At 48.8% G+C, this 14,923-nt stretch overlaps 1 protein-coding gene across 4 annotated transcripts in view; it reads left to right on the top strand.

Moving 5' to 3' along the window:
* MTMR1 (myotubularin related protein 1) overlaps nt 1-14,923 on the top strand; it is a 66,709-nt gene that overhangs the window by 32,544 nt on the left and 19,242 nt on the right. For all 4 annotated transcript variants that reach the window (XM_060756500.2, XM_060756498.2, XM_060756499.2 and 1 more), the window contains 5 exons: nt 59-247; nt 350-535; nt 1,523-1,729; nt 3,040-3,132; nt 3,297-3,410. In XM_060756500.2, coding sequence (XP_060612483.2) covers nt 59-247; nt 350-535; nt 1,523-1,729; nt 3,040-3,132; nt 3,297-3,410 — 789 coding nt within the window. The remainder of the gene's footprint in view (nt 1-58; nt 248-349; nt 536-1,522; nt 1,730-3,039; nt 3,133-3,296; nt 3,411-14,923) is intronic.

The following is a 14,923-nucleotide window of genomic DNA, read 5'->3' as shown; positions in this document are numbered from 1 at the left end:
TTTTTAAGAATGCCCCCCCCCCCCATACCCCCCATGAGCATGCCTTTTCTGAACGCAGGTGTTGTCTTGGATCCACCCCGAAAGCCAGGCCACGGTCACGCGCTGCAGCCAACCTCTGGTCGGCCCGAACGACAAGCGTTGCAAGGAAGACGAGAAGTACTTGCAGACCATCATGGATGCCAACGCTCAGTCTCACAAACTCTTCATCTTCGACGCCAGGCAGAACAGCGTCGCAGACACAAATAAGGTAGCATTCGTAGGGAAGAGTTTGGGGGAAAGTGTATTTCTCTCTCTCTCTCTGTGTGTGTGTATTTCCTAGTGTTAAATCCTGACCTGATTTTGCTTCCAGGCCAAAGGGGGTGGGTACGAAAGCGAAGGCGCCTACCCCAATGTGGAGTTGGTCTTCTTGGAAATCCCCAACATCCACGTGATGCGAGAGTCCCTGCGCAAGCTCAAGGAGATCGTGTACCCCACCATTGATGAGTCTCGGTGGCTGTCCAACGTGGAAAGTACACACTGGCTGGAATATATACGGGTATTTATTTATCGTGTGAGGAGAAACCAGATAGTTGTATTGCATTTTTAAGAAAACAAACAAACAGACAGACAAAACACAGAATTTGCAAGCTTGGTAGTTGATTAAATGTCCTTTGACCAGTATCTGGCCCCTTGGAGTGCCTCTTTTGTTGCCACAAGAAGGTCCTCCATTATGCATGTGGAATATTTTGGTCCAGATCCACCATTCTTTGAGTCCACAGTGCTCTCTGGATGAAGGTGAACTACAACTCCCAAACTCAAGGTGAATGCCCACCAAACTCTTCCAGTATTTTCCGTTGGTCATGGGAGTTCTGTGTGCCAAGTTTGGTTCAATTCCAACGTTGACGGAGTTCAGAATGCTCTTTGATTGTAGGTGGACTATAAATCCCAGCAACTACAACTCCCAAATGACAAAATCATAATTTTCTGAGTAATGGTCACTCCTTGTGTTGTGAGATGTTTTGTTGTCAAATTTGGTGTGATTTTGTTCATTGTTCTTTTGTTTTTAAGGTACTCATTATGCACAGAGCATTTTTATATATATAATTCAAATTAAGAGCCGAATTTTATAATATGAGAGTTGGAAAAATGAGACCAACGGACTTGTCTTTAGGCCGTTAAAGGCCTTTTCTGAATCTTCCAGTGTTGTTTTCTCTTTTTTGTCCCGTTCAGCGGTCTGTAAGTGACGATGTGTCTTGCCAGGTATACTAAACCTGGAAAATAAGTTGGGTAATATTTCTTCCCCTTCCTCCTCCATTGGGCAGTTTTGGCAGCAGTCAGATTGCGCCTTGACCTTTTCAGACCTGGGTTATTTGCGGAGGGCAGGCCTTTCAGCAGGTTGGGGCCAAGTTCTGTGTCCAGAAGTGAGAACTTGCAATGTCCCTGAATTGTAATGCTAGGCTAGGTGAGCCTTGAGTGCAACCCTTCCTGTGTGTTTAGCGAGAGGAGCTCATCTTGTCTCTCTGAATTGTCCCTCTCTTGGAAGATGCTTCTTGCTGGCGCCGTGAGGATCGCCGACAAGATCGAGTCTGGGAAGACGTCGGTGGTGGTCCACTGCAGCGACGGCTGGGACCGTACGGCGCAGCTGACCTCTCTAGCCCTGCTCATGCTGGACAGCCACTACAGGACCATCAAAGGCTTTGAGGTCCTCTTGGAGAAGGAATGGATGAGTTTTGGGCACCGTTTTGCCATGGTGAGCCTCAGACCTCACTTCCCAGATCGAACAGTTGGGCACCTTGGTTTGGAGGAAGGAAGAATTTACCTGGGAATTAGAAGAAGCAGTTCTGACATCCAGGATATCTTGGAATAATGAATCCTCATTATTATTGTTACTAGCTGTACCCAGCCACGCGTTGCTGTGGCCCTCAGGAAACAGAGGATTTGCAGACATGAAGCAATCTGGGCTAGGGAACTCCTCCACCAAAGTAGTAGGAGCCAGGCTGTTAAGGTGCAAGGTGGTATGGGAAATAAAGTAATGAGAAGCAGCCAGGCTTTTCAGTTATATTCATGCTGGCCAAAACACTCCAAAAAGCCTCTTTGAAACAGAGGCTGGGTGGCCATCTGTCGGGGGTGCTTTGAATGTGATTTTCTTGCTTCTTGACAGAATGGGTTTGGCCTGGATGGCCCATCAGGTCTCTCCCAACTCTAGGACTCCCTGATTCTATATTCTTCTCTTCCCTTCACCAGTTTCCCCCTTCCTTTCTTTGTTCCTTCCCTGCCTCTTCCCTTCCGTTCCTCTCCCATCCCTGCCTCCTTCCTCTTCCTTCCTCTTTCTTTCCTTCTAAATTTCCTTCCATTTATAATCTTCTCTTCACCAATCCTCTTCTTCCTTTATACTCTCCTTTCCCTTTCTATCCCCTTCTTCCTCTGGGACAGTTGGAAGGGGTTTTAAAGGGGGTTTGGGGGGGGGGGGCTGAAAGGGGAGAGTTACTGGCCTTCTCATGGTTCGCATCCTCCCTTCACCCAACGGTATGCAGCCGCTCCTGCAGCCAGGCTTGCCTTGCAGTCCTCTGGTCTTGGGGGAAGTGTTGCCTGGTAGCCACGTGGGCCTCATGGAGGCACTGCGGTGGCTCCAGCTGCTGCCGGGGCTTGCCTCGTCAAGCCCCCTCCCCTCCGTTGGGGCAGGTCTTCCTCTTCCTTCCCTCTTTCCTTTCCTCAATCCCTCCCCTCCCCAAAAGAAAACGGACTCTGTCTTCCTGCATGGAAAGGGACTCTGGCAAAGCTTCTCTTCTCTCACAACGGTTGGTGCTTCATTCTTCTCGTGCAGTGGAGAGAGGGGTTTTTGCGCATGCTCTGTAAGCCATTTTTCTTTTTGGGGAGTTTTAAGTTATTTCCCCTTCATTTTTTTTACAGTTTTTTTTTTTAGTTTGAAAGACATAGATCGGATTAGAATGTGTTTTGCTGTCGAATTTGATGTCATTTTGTCCAGTGGTTTTTGAGTATGTTAATCCCACAAATGAACATTACATTTTTATTTATATAAGATTCTTTTTGCCCCATTAGCGGGTGGGTCATGGCGACAATGACCATGCTGACGCTGACAGATCCCCCATCTTCCTTCAGTTCATCGACTGCGTTTGGCAAATGACAAAACAGGTGAGATACTCTTTATGATACTGTTTATATTTCTAATGCGCCAAGATTCCTTCAGACAGGTCTTAAAACTTCATTGCCTCTTTTATTATATGTTTTATATATATATTTGAACGTTTGCCTTGTGAATAAAGGCTTGTAACACAACCTTTCTTTTGTTGTTTCAGTTTCCGGCCGCCTTTGAATTCAACGAGCTGTTTTTGATCACCATTTTGGACCACCTTTACAGCTGCCTCTTTGGCACCTTTTTGTACAACTCTGAACATCAGCGAGTTAAAGAGGTAAGTCCTCTGTGTCCGAAAGAAGATGGTCGAGGGTTGTTTGCTTTCTCCGGTAGAGCTGAATGTCTTCAAATGCGAGGGGCGTTCAGGAAAGGTTTCCCCTGACCCACTTCCTGTGGACAGAGAGCAATGCAACTTAATAATAATAATAATAATAATAATAATAATAATAAACTTTATTTATACCCCGCTACCATCTCCCGAGGGACTTGGTGCGGCTTACCTTGGGAAGTCTGATTTGGCCACGGTGGTCCACGCTCTGGTTACATCCCGGATTGATTACTGCAACGCGCTCTACGTGGGGTTGCCCTTGAAGACTGCCCGGAAGCTTCAGATGGTCCAGCGCTCGGCAGCCAGGTTGCTAACAGGAGCGGCACTCAGGGAGCATACCACTCCTCTGCTGAGCCACCTCCACTGGCTGCCAATCCGCTACCGGGCACAATTCAAGGTGCTGGCATTAGCCTATAAAGCCCTAAATGGTTCTGGCCCTGCTTACCTCTCTGAACGCATCTCCACCTATGAACCGACTAGAACATTAAGATCGTCTGGGGAGGCCCTGCTCTCGATCCCGCCTGCGTCACAGGCGGGCTTGGCGGGGACGAGAGACAGGGCCTTCTCAGTGGTGGCCCCTCGGCTATGGAATGCCTTGCCGGCAGACATCAGACAGGCACCTTCATTGCTGACGTTTCGGAGAATGGTCAAGACCTGGCTTTACGAACAAGCGTTTGGCTAAGCAATGCAACCAATTAAGGAACATAGGAATGGCACAACGACTATGAGAACGGATCTGATTTCAACTGAGGCGTTATATATGTTGTTTGTTGATTTGTCCTGTCTGATTGTTAATTGTTGTGGATCGACGTCGCCGATCCTGTTGTTGTATTGCTGTGTTTTAATTGCACTGTAAACCGCATTGAGTCGCCTGTCAAGGGCTGAAAAATGCGGTATAAAAATGAAGCAAATAAATAAATAATAAATAAATACAAGAGGCCGAGCCCCAATACATCAATAAAAACAACAACAACAACAATACAGACAATAAATAAACTCATAAACAAAGCAATAAACAGTAACAATACACCACAACGCATTAAAAACCTATGGCAGGGTCAAATGTAATAATTAAAATTTAAAAAAATGCTGGGCATGACCAGGTGACTTATAACTAGGATGGGTATTTGGCGAGAGATGGAGCGAGCAGACAATCCTAGATCATTAGTAAAGTGCGATTAGGGACATGTTGCTTAGGGTTCCTCATTCTGGGAAGGCACACTGGAACAACCACTTTTTCAGGCTCCTCTTAAAGACTGCCAGGGTTGGGGCATGCCTGATGTCCCTGGGGAGAGAGTTCCAGAGTCGAGGGGCCACCACCGAGAAGGCCCTGTCCCACGTCCCCACCAATTGCGCTTGTAATGCAGGTGAGATCGCGAGTAGGGCCTCTCCAGATGAACGAAGAGATCGTGTGGGTTTGTACAGAGAGATGCGGTCACGCAGGTAGGCAGATCCCAAACCGTTCAGGGCCTTGTAGGTAAGCACCCGCACCTTGAATTGGGACCAGAAAATGAACGGCAGCCAGTGGTTGACCACTCCCTGTAAGGAGCACCAGTTAACAACCTGGCCGCCTGTTGGACCAGTTGAAATTTCTGGGCCGTTTTCAAGGGCAGCCCCATGTAGAGTGCATTACAGTAATCCAATCTGGAGGTGGAACCTTGCGGGACCCCACAGGTCAAAGGACAGTGGTCTGAGCAGGCGTCTCCCAGCTTCACTATCTTACACAGGGTGCGGCAGCATAACTTCCTTTTTTCAAATGCGCACCATTCAGTCGGTGGAAGACGTAGCAGAGCGTTCGTGGTCTCGTTGGAGAGGCGGGAGTATCAAGTTTTGTCCTGACACAGTTCAGTCGCCATCCTGCGTTGGAACAGTGAGGAGCGTGCTTTTGCTGTTGAGGCCCACTTTTTGAGCGGATGTTCTGTGATTGCAACCCAGCGCACCTTTCGGAATTGCTTTAATTTCGCCCCCTTGGCCCCTGTCCTGGACCGAAAATCCATTGTGACGTGGGTCACTACTTTCAGACAAACTGCAAGTGCGACAAGACGAAGAACGGGAGTCCCTCGGCCCATGGGATCGCCTGAGAACATGGAGGCCGTGAGAGCTTCCATGTTGCGATCCCCACGGCGTTCTGCGCACCAACATGCGTTGTCTGCCCTTGGACTTTCCGATCATTCTGTGAGGAGAATTCTTCATGGTGACCTTCATTTCCATCCTTCCAAGATGGCGATTGTGCAGGAACTTTCTGAACGTGACTTCAATCCTCGGAGGAACGCGTGTGAGGTTCTTCTCAAAGTCGTTCCTGAGGACGCTATTGGTTTTTTGAGTGATGAAGCCCATTTGCATTGGTGTGGATCCGTCAACAAACCAAACATGCGCTCCTGGGCTGACAACAATCCTCGAGAATGGCATCCAAGGCTTTTGCATTCACCTAAAAACACAGTGCGGTCATGTGCCATTTTCTCAGCTGGAATTCTTGGTCCTGGTTCTTGGAGGAAAATGAAGTCGCAGTGACCGAGAATTCGGACCAGGATGTAAACATGTTACAGGAATTTTTCCCCCCACGGCTAGATGGGTTGGACTTTGGGGACATTGGGTTCCAACAAGAGGATACAACTGCACACACTTCAAGAGCGGCATCGATGGCTGTTTTGAGGGAACCCTTCCCAGAGTGCCTCCTCTCAATTCGGGGGGATTTGGAGTGGCCGGCCCGCTCTCCAGATTTTTTTTCTATGGGGTTTTTTGGAATCCCATGTTTCTGTGAACCATCTAAGGACAGAAAAGATACAGAATGGGGGACAATGCCTGGCTCGAGAGCAGTACGTGTGAAAAAGATCTTGGAGTCCTCGTGGACAACAAGTTAAACATGAGCCAGGAATGTGATGTGGCGGCAAAAAAAGCCAATGGGATCTTGGCCTGCATCAAGAGGAGTCTAGTGTCTGGATCTAGGGAAGTCATGTTCCCCATGCTCTATTCCGCTTTGGTTAGACCACTTTACCTGGAATATTGTGTCCAATTCTGGGCAACACAATTCAAGAGAGATATTGACAAGCTGGAATTTGTCCAGAGGAGGGTGACTCAAAGGATCCAGGGTCTGGAGAACAAGCCCTATGAGGAGCGGCTTAAGGAGTGGGGCATGTTTAGCCTGAAGAAGAGAAGGCTGAGAGGAGATATGATAGCCATGTATAAATATGTGAGAGGAAGCCACAGGGAGGAGGAGGGAGCAAGCTTCCTTTCTGCTTCCTTGGAGACTAGGATGCAATGGAACAATGGCTTCAAACTACAAGAGAGGGGATTCCATCTGAACATAAGGAAGAACTTCCTGACTGTGAGAGCCGTTCAGCAGTGGAACTCTCTGCCCCAGAGTGTGGAGGAGGCTCCTTCTTTGGAAGCTTTTAAACAGAGGCTGGATGGCCATCTGTCAGGGGTGATTTGAATGCAATATTCCTGAGTCAGGACAAATGCCAGAAATCGATTGACTCAGTGTTTGGAGAATGGGGGACGTCACCTACCTCATTGGATCTTCAAAACTACGTAAAATGAAACTTTAGGTATGCGCCTACGTTATATAAAAAAATTCTGATTCATACAATGGGTTTTATTAAGTTTTGAAAAAAGGAAGTTATGCTGCCTTGCCCTGTATTTATCTACTAGCTGCACCCACCACGCGTTGCTGTGGCCAATCCTCCCTCCCTCTTTCTCTCCTCCCCTCTTTCCTTCCTTTCCTCTTTTTCTTTCCCTATCTCTCATCTTTCTTCCATCTGTACCTGTTTCTTTCCTCCCTTTCTTTGCTCTTTGGTTACTTCCTTCCTTCCCTATCTTTCGTTCCTTCTCTCCTTCCTTGCTTCTCTATCTTCCTTTCTTCCTTTCCTTCTTTCCCTCCTTCCTTCCTTCCCTCTTTCCCTCCTTCTCTCGTTACTTCTTGACCGTCCCTTCCATTTAATATTGTATTTATATCTTACATAGAAAGAAGGAAAGGAAGGAGGAAGGAAGGAGGGACATGAAGGAAAGAAAAAGGGAGGGAGGGAAAGAAGGGAAGGAAGGAAAAGAAAGAAGGAGGGACAGGAAGGGAGGGAGGAAGGAAGGAAGGAGGGGAAAAAGGAGGGGGATGAAGAAAGGTGGGAGGGAAGGAAATGAAGGGGAAGGAAATGAGGAAATGGAAAGGAGGAAAAGGAGGAAAAGAAGGAAAGGAAAAAGGATGGAGGGACAGGAAGGAAGGGAAGGAGGGAAAGAAGGAAAGGAAGGAGAAAGAAAGAAGAAAAGGAAAAGGAGGAAAGAAGGGAAGGGAGGGGGAGAAGGAAGGAGGGATATGAAGGAAGGAAAAAGGGAGGGAGGGAAAGAAGGGAAGGAAGGAAAAGAAAGAAGGTGGGACAGGAAGGGAGGGAGGAAGGAAGGAGAAGGAAGGAAGGAAGGAGGGAAAAAAAGGAGGAGGATGAAGAAAGGTGGGAGGGAAGAAAATGAAGGGGAAGGAAATGAGGAAATGGAAAGGAGGAAAAGAAGGAAAGGAAAAAGGATGGAGGGACAGGAAGGAAGGGAAGGAGGGAAAGAAGGAAAGGAAGGAGAAGGAAAGAAGAAAAGGAGGAAAGAAGGGAGGGAGAGAAGGAAGGTCCTTCATTCAAGCAGCGTGGACCTTCCTCGCCTCCTCCTCCCCTTCTTCCTTGCGTGGAGCACTCGGTTGCTGCTACTAGCACTTTCCATCAGGGAAAGGAGGAGTAGACTGCTCTCCTGACATAGGAGGGGAAGAGAAGGGGCTGCATGCGGCGCGCCTCCACCTCCACTCCACTCGCTTGTGTGTGTGTGTGTGGCCGTGCACGTGCGCCTGGCTTTAACGTCGGCTGCTTCCCCGCAGTGGACAAGCAGTTTAGAAGTCCTTTCTGCTTTTGGTTTTCGTTGGGTTTTTTTGAGTGGAGAACATACATTGGGTTGTTAGGCACATAGTGTCCAAATTTGGTGTCAATTGCCCCAGTGGTTTCTGAGTTATTATTATTATTATTATTAAACTCTATTTGTCCCCCGCTAGCATCTCCTGAGGGACTCGATGCGGCTTACAAAGGCCAAGGCCTCAACACAACAACAGCAAAACAATAACAATACAATTCAAAGCAAATAAAAACATAAGCAATGACAAAACATTACACCATTACGCAGTAAAACCAGGGCCGGGCCAGTGATAGGTACAGGTTAAAAAGTGCTGGGTGTGACAGGAGGTGTGTTGGGTTTCTGGGCAAGTGCAGAGTGCAGAGAGTTTTAAACTCTAATAAAGTGCTTCTGGGACATAGTGCTGGGGTTATCCTATTCTGGAAAGGCACATCGGAATAGCCAGGTCTTCAAGTTCTTCCTAAAGACTGCCAACGTGGGTGCTACTCTAATGTCTTTGGGGAGGGCGTTCCAGAGTCGGGGGGCAACCACAGAGAAGGCCCTGTCCCTCGTCCCCACCAAACGCGCCTGCAACGCAGGTGGGATCGCGAGCAGGGCCTCTCCGGATGAACGAAGGGAGCGTGTGGGTTCATAAACGGAGATGCGGTCACGCAGGTAGGCAGGTCCCAAACCGTTTAGGGCTTTGTAGGTAAGCACCTGCACCTTGAATTGGGTTCGGTAGGTAAATGGCAGCCAGTGGAGCTCCTTAAACAGGAGGGCTGACCTCTCTCTGTAAGGAGCACTAGTTAACATCCTGGCCGCCGCCCGTTGAACCAGTTGGAATTTTTGAGCCATTTTCAAGGGCAGCCCCACGTAAAGCACATTACAGTAATCCAACCTAGAGGTGATTAGGCATGGACCACCCCGGCCAGATGAGCCTTTGCAAGGTACGGTTGCAGCTGGTGCACGAGTGTTAATTGTGCAAAGGTCCTCCTGGACACCGCCGACGCCTGAGCCTCAAGCGTGAGCGATGAATCCAAGAGGACTCCCAAACTGCGGACTTGTGGCTTCAGGGGGAGTGCAACCCCGTCCAACACAGGTTGCCACTCTATACCCCGGTCAGGTTTACGATCAACCAGGAGGACCTCTGTCTTGTCGAGATTAATCTTCAGCTTGTTCCTCCTCATCCAGATAGACACAGCATCCAGGCACTCGTCCAGCACCCGAGGGGCTTCCTTGGAATTGGGTGGAAAAGAGTAGTAGAGTTGCGTGTCATCTGCGTAGAGATGGCACCCAACTCCAAAACTCCGGATGACCTCTCCCAGCGGTTTCATGTAGATGTTAAAAAGCATGGGAGACAGAATGGAGCCTTGCGGGACCCCACAGGTCAAAGGCCAGGGGTCTGAGCAGGCGTCTCCCAGCTTCACCATCTGGGATCGACCCTCCAGGAAGGACCGGAGCCACAACAAAACTGTGCCCCCAAGACCCATCCCAGAGAGTCGTCCCAGAAGGATACCATGATCAATGGTATCGAAAGCCGCTGAGATGTCCAAGAGAACCAGCAAGGTCACACTCCTCCTGTTCTGTGAACGGCACAAACGAACATTACATTTTTATTTATATAGATACGTTGGATCTCCCTCAACACACAATGTATGCAGTCGGTTTCGTAACCTGGGTCAACCATCCATTTTAATGTGTTTATTTTGTGCGGAGTGCGAAGTGGCCAAGAGCAGACCCTGCTCCAAATGGAGCCGCTCCCTTCCATTCTAGGAAGACCAACCTCAGTTTATGCCAAGCACACCTTCTGGTTTTTGCTCTGGAGTGCATCTGAATTAAGACAATTCGCCTAGCAAGCAGAGTAAATGGCATGATGGCACCACGAGATGGAGCTGAATTCGGCATTCCCTCCCAGTCTGGGCCTTGCAGGCAGTCAGCTCTATCTCATGAATGAATAATATAATGCACCCCCCCCTTTTTTTTTTTTTAATATTGCAATTTAAGAGATAACTCTAGTGGAAACAGATGCTTTATAGCACTGGAGGAGTATAAAATTGCAAGATGAAGCTGATCAGAATTTTGATTTTGAAACTTTGATTGAATAATGGCTTCCTAGTGATGCTTCTGTATCGTAATGGGATGCTCAACTGAATAAAGCTCAGCATGGGCATTCCGCTCGAAGCTCAGTGTTTAGGCAAACTGGAAAACATAAGACGGCGCTCCTTTTTCGAAAATACTGCACTGACTCCATATTGTGCTTTATTTATTTATTTGTCATGTCAGAGCAACCAATCCATTATATTACATTTCTAACAGAACAAAGCAAACAAACAGTCAAAATGCAACATTTGTGAGTTTGGTAGTTGGTTAAATGTCCTTTGACTAGTATCTGTCCCCTTGGAGTGCCTCTGGTGTTGCTGCAAGGAGGTCCTCCCTTGTGCATCATGTGGCAGGGCTCAGGGTGCATTGCAGCTGGTGGTCAGTGGTTTGCTCTTCTCCGCACTCGCATGTCAAGGATTCCACTTTGTGGCCCCATTTCTTGAGGTTGGCTCTGCATCTCATGGTGCCAGAGCGCAGTCGGTTCAGCACCTTCCAAGTCGCCCAGTTTTCTGTGTGCCCAAGGGGGAGTCTCTCATTGGGTATCAGATTCTGGGTTTGAGCCTGCCACTTTTGGACTCTCGCTTTCTGAGATGTTCCAGCGAGTGTCTCTGTAGATCTTAGAAAACTATTTCTAGATTTAAGTCATTGACGTGCTGTCTGATACCCAAACAGGGGATGGGCTGGAGTTGTCTCTGCCTTGGTCCTTTCACTATTGGCTGCTACTTCCCGGCAGATGTCAGGTGGTGCAATACCGGCTAAACAGTGGTGTAGGGCGCAGACACCCTGTGATAATGCGGCATGTCTCATGAAGAGCCACATCCACTGTTTTAGCGTGGTGAGATGTGTTCCCCACTGGGCATGCGTACTGAGCAGCAGAGTAGCACAGCACAAGGGCAGATGCCTTCACTGTGTCTGGTTGTGATCCCCAGGTTGTGCCAGTCAGCTTTCGTATGATGTTGTATCTAGTGCCCACTTTTTGCTTGATGTTCAGGCAGTGCTTCTTGTAGGTCAGAGCACGGTCCAGAGTGACTCCCAGGGATTTGGGCGTGCTGCAATGCTCCCGTGGGATTCCTTCCCAGGTAATCCTCAGAGCTCAGGAAGCATCCATATTGTGCTGACATCACCAGATATTTTTTTTATTTGGTTAGTTTTTACTATGATTGGTTCCAGTGATTGACGGCCATTAGTGTTTTGAAACGTATCCTCTTGCCCCTCCAAGCCCATTATTTTCTAAACAAGCCCGGATTTCTATCCCATTTTTAATTGGTCCTCCAGGGAGTTCGAAAGGCTTCATTTCAAATACAAGTTTATCCAAGTTGGACTTGAAATGATTGATGGTTGCTCAGCAAATGCATCAAAATGCAGCTACATCAGAGGAGGGCGACTCAAATGGTCAAGGGTCTGGAGAACAAGCCCTATGAGGAGCAGCTTAAAGAGCTGGGCATGTTTAGCCTGAAGAAGAGAAGCCTGAGAGGCGACATGATAAGGGCCATGTATAAATATGTGAGAGGAAGTCCTAAGGAGGAGGGAGCAAGCTTCCTTTCTGCTTCCCTGGAGACTTACTTAATTACTTAGGCGATCCCTCGTTGGACGAGTAAGATGGTCTTCCATGATGGGTTTCCTTGTGGATTTGTAGGTGGCTGTGGAGCCCTATTCTTGACCCGCATCTTCTCCCACAGCGAAGGCATTGGTTTCCAGGTGGAAGGCGGTCCTGGTCGGGGTTGGCTTGACGCGCCTTCCTCCTGGCACCTTTCTCTCTTTCACCCTCCACTCGTGCCTCCTCGAATTCTGCAGCACTGCTGGTCACAGCTGACCTCCAGCTGGAGCGCTCAAGGGCCAGGGCTTCCCAGTTCTCAGTGTCTATGCCAGAGTTTTTAAGGTTGGCTTTGAGGCCATCTTTAAATCTCTTTTCCTCCTCCATTTTCCGTTCTTAAGTTCAGAGTAGAGCAACTGCTTTGGGAGACGGTGGTCAGGCATCCGGACAACATGGCCGGTCCAGCGGAGTTGATGGCGGAGGACCATTGCTTCAATGCTGGTGGTCTTTGCTTCTTCCAGCACGCTGACGTTTGTCCGCTTGCCTTCCCAAGAGATTTGCAGGATTTTCCAGAGGCAGCGCTGATGGAATCGTTCCAGGAGCTGCATGTGATGTCTGTAGACAGTCCATGTTTCGCAGGTATAGAGCAGGATTGGGAGGACAATAGCTTTATAGACAAGCACCTTCGTATCCCTACGGATGTCCCGGTCCTCAAACACTTTCTGCTTCATTCGGGAAAATGCTGCACTCGCAGAGCTCAGGCGGAGACTAGGACGCAATAGAGCCATGGCTTCAAACTACAAGAAAGGAGATTCCATCTGAATATGAGGAAGAACTTCCTGACTGAGAGCTGTTCAGCAGTGGAACTCTCTGCCCCGGAGTGTGGTGGAGGCGCCTTCTTTGGAGGCTTTTAAACAAAGGCTGGATGGCCATCTGTCGGGGGTGTTTTCAATGCAATTTTCCTGCTTCTTGGCAGAATGGGGTTGGACTAGAAGATGGCCCAGGAGGTCTCTTCCAACTCTTTGATTCTATGATCAAGAAACCATAATGGGGGACACAGCACCTCTAGATCCTTAATACAGAAACTGAGCGCATTGCTTTGTTATTAACTGACATCTTGTATGTCCCACAGAGCCCTTGGGTTTCCTTTTTGGAATTGAAGTGTATCAGTTATTTGCAATGGGGATATTTACATTCCAGAAAGGATCTTAGTAATGGGAGACAAGCTTCTTTGTGAGGCCTGTATTTAAGCCATCCTTGAACCCCTCCATAATGGATTACTATTGGTCAGTGTCCAACCTCCCCTTTCTGAGCAAGGTCTTGGAGTGTCTGGTGGCCTCCCAACTCCAAGGATTTCTGGATGAAACAGATTATCCAGATCCCTTTCAGTATGGTTTCAGGCCAGGCTGTAGAACAGATTCAACCTTCGTCACCTTGGTGGATGACCTCTGGAGAGCTAGACAAGGGGAGAGTGCCCTTGTTGGTTCTCCTGGACATCTCAGCGGCTTTTGATACCATTGACCACGGAATCCTTCTGGGCCATCTTGCTGGGATGGGACTGGGACTCCTTGTCTTCCAGTGGCTCCATTCGGTCCTGGAGAGCCGTAATCTTGGTGGATGACCTCTGTGGAGAGCTAGACAAGGGGAGAGTGTCCCTGTTGGTACTCCTGGACATCTCAGCGGCTTTTGATACCATTGACCATGGAATCCTTCTGGGTCATCTTGCTGGGATGGGACTGGGACTCCTTGTCTTGCAGTGGCTCCATTCGTTCCTGGAGAGCTGTAACCTTGGTGGATGACCTCTGTGGAGAGCTAGACAAGGGGAGAGTGTCCCTGTTGGTACTCCTGGACATCTCAGCGGCTTTTGATACCATTGACCATGGAATCCTTCTGGGTCATCTTGCTGGGATGGGACTGGGACTCCTTGTCTTGCAGTGGCTCCATTCGTTCCTGGAGAGCTGTAACCTTGGTGGATGACCTCTGTGGAGAGCTAGACAAGGGGAGAGTGTCCCTGTTGGTACTCCTGGACATCTCAGCGGCTTTTGATACCATTGACCATTGACCAGTCCATGGTTTGGGGGTCCTCCTGAACTTGACACTGAACCTGGAGGCCCAGGTGTTGGTGGTGGCCGGGAGGACATTCTTTGCACAACCAAAACTTGTGCTCCAACTGCGCCTGTTGTTCCTTGAGAAGCCAGATCTGGCCAGGGTGGTCCATGCCTTAGTGACATCCCACCTGGATGACTAACACGCAAGTGTGGTGACTGGTGCAAAGAGAGGCAGCCATGTTGCTGACTGGGGCTGGCTACAGAGCGCAGCAGCAACTCTACTGTCTGCCAGGCTGTTTCCAGGCACTATCCAAAGGGTTGCTGATGACCTTTGAAGCCCAGGAGAAGCCCTTCCTTCTCTCAGTCCCACCTCCATCTCAAGCCCAGTTGTGGGAATGAGATACAAGAGGCCTTCCTTCTTTCCTTCCTTCTCGGTGGCAAATGCCCCTCCACTCTGCAACTTTTCTTCCTCCTCCTCTTCTCCTCCTCCTCCTCCTGTCTTCTTGTTTTTGTTCCTCCTCCTCCTCCTCCTCTTCTTCCTTGTCTTCTTGTTATTCTTCCTCTTCCTCCTCTTCCTCCTCTCCTCCTCCTCCTTTATTGTTCTTGTTCCTCCTGTTTCTCCTCCTCTTCTTCTTCCTTGTCTTCTTGTTCTTCTTCCTCTTCCTCTCCTCCTCCTCCTCCTCCTCCTGTCTTCTTGTTCTTCTTGTTGTTCCTCCTCTCCTCCTCCTCCTCCTCCTCCTCCTCTTTTTCTCCTCCTCCTCCTCTTCCTCCTGTCTTCTTGTTCCTCCTCCTCCTCCTCTTCTTCCTTGTCTTCTTCCTCTTCCTTCTCCTCCTCCTCCTTTCTTCTTCTTCTTGTTCCTCCTGTTCCTCATCCTCCTTTTCTCCTCCTCCTGTTCCTCCTGTCTTCTTGTTCCTCCTGTTCCTTC

This window comes from Anolis sagrei, chromosome 10 (genome assembly GCF_037176765.1).
Source record: "Anolis sagrei isolate rAnoSag1 chromosome 10, rAnoSag1.mat, whole genome shotgun sequence".
In the NCBI taxonomy this organism is placed as follows: Eukaryota; Metazoa; Chordata; class Lepidosauria; order Squamata; family Dactyloidae; genus Anolis; species Anolis sagrei.
Note: the sequence above shows the minus strand (reverse complement) of the source record. Positions and strands in the feature narration are given on the sequence as shown.